At 39.2% G+C, this 1,488-nt stretch overlaps 1 protein-coding gene across 1 annotated transcript in view; it reads right to left on the bottom strand.

The window, feature by feature from the left end:
• Window positions 1–187: 187 nt before the first annotated feature.
• The window catches only part of LOC104991328 (oocyte-secreted protein 2-like), a 9,340-nt gene continuing 8,039 nt past the window's right edge, over window positions 188–1,488 (bottom strand). The window contains exon 4 of the mRNA XM_010843743.1: window positions 188–998. Coding sequence (XP_010842045.1) covers window positions 891–998 — 108 coding nt within the window. The 3' untranslated portion in view covers window positions 188–890. The remainder of the gene's footprint in view (window positions 999–1,488) is intronic.

The raw sequence follows: 1,488 nt of genomic DNA, 5'->3' as shown, positions 1-1,488 counted from the left end.
ACACACACACGCACACGCACACACACGCACACACACACACGCACACATACGCACACACACGCACACACACGCGCACACACACGCACACACACGCACACACACGCGCACACACACGCACACACACGCACACACACACACACACACACGTGCGTGCACACATATGCCAAAGACAGATTCCCATCATGTAAACAACTACACACAACATTTTATTGGCAATAAGATAGCAGCACTTTAAAAGAAACCCAAATGAAAAATACTTTGGCAAAATCTGTTTTCACAAGGATATCGTATCCAAAATGTACATTGAATAAGCAGTTGACACACAGGAAACCATACTCAATACTGTAACGATCTGCATGGAAAAGAATCTAAAAAACAGAGGATGTATGTATATAGATAACTGAGTCTCTTTGTGGTACAGAAGAAAGTAACACAATATTGTAAATCAACTCAGATAAAAAAATAAAAATAAAATTTTAAAGTGCAAGTGAATGACAGATGGCACATTCCAATCCTTGTAACTGATATAAGAACTCTCCCTGAAATCAGAGTGATCTTTGTTATTATATTGGTAGACTCTCTCTTTTAGGAAAAAGAAGGAGAACACATCGAAAGATAATATCATACTTGGTTCTTCCAGTTACAAAGGTGACTAACGATTTGCTTTGCAGTTCAGTTACTGTAGAATAATCTAGGTAAACAAGATTGTATGAAGTTTTTATTCTAAAATTAATATTACATTAGAAAAAAATTTTAAACATACTCAAAATATTTTAAGTGCTAGTTTGGTGTTTGGACTCATGCTTACAGGTGAGTCGTGTCATAGTCTCTGTAACCTGTGCTTCTGCAGAAGCGTCTGCTAAGTAAAGGCGAAACTGACCTTCAGAGGATCACCTAGAGGCAGAACACTCCAGAGGGATTTTCTGAGGGCCGTAACGTATATCCCTAGGGGGAAAGTACAGCTCTGTTTGAAAAAGGAGCGCCTGCTCTGAAACAACCTAGAGGAGCACAAAGGCCAAGCAGAAGACATTCCTAGTAACACGGGAGGCATAGACATATTTGAATAGGACGCAGAGAAACATTCAAGATCGCAGCAATGGCTACTGACTTTCAGGCCCATTCAAAATCTGACAACCCACTGGCGCCAGAGAGAAGTGTTACCTGTGAGAGTAGATTTAACATACATGGAGAAAAATCTTAATAGTGCATAGGAGCAAACAAACTGTTACTCAGAATTCTTTATCATTCACTAATGAAATCAGATTGATTATATTCTTTGCAGCCAAAGATGGAGAAGCTCTATACAGTCAGCAAAAACAAGATCAGGAGCTGACTGTGGCTCAGACCATGAACTCCTTATTGCCAAATTCAGACTTAAATTGAAGAAAGTAGGGAAAACCACTAGACCATTCAGGTATGACCTAAATCAAATTCCTTATGATTATACAGTGGAAGTGAGAAATAGATATAAGGGCCTAGATCTGATAG

Source organism: Bison bison, unplaced genomic scaffold (assembly GCF_000754665.1).
Source record: "Bison bison bison isolate TAMUID 2011002044 unplaced genomic scaffold, Bison_UMD1.0 scf7180017864185, whole genome shotgun sequence".
Lineage (NCBI taxonomy): Eukaryota > Metazoa > Chordata > Mammalia > Artiodactyla > Bovidae > Bison > Bison bison.
The sequence above is the reverse complement of the archived record's forward strand: the minus strand, read 5'-3'. Positions and strand labels throughout refer to the sequence as shown.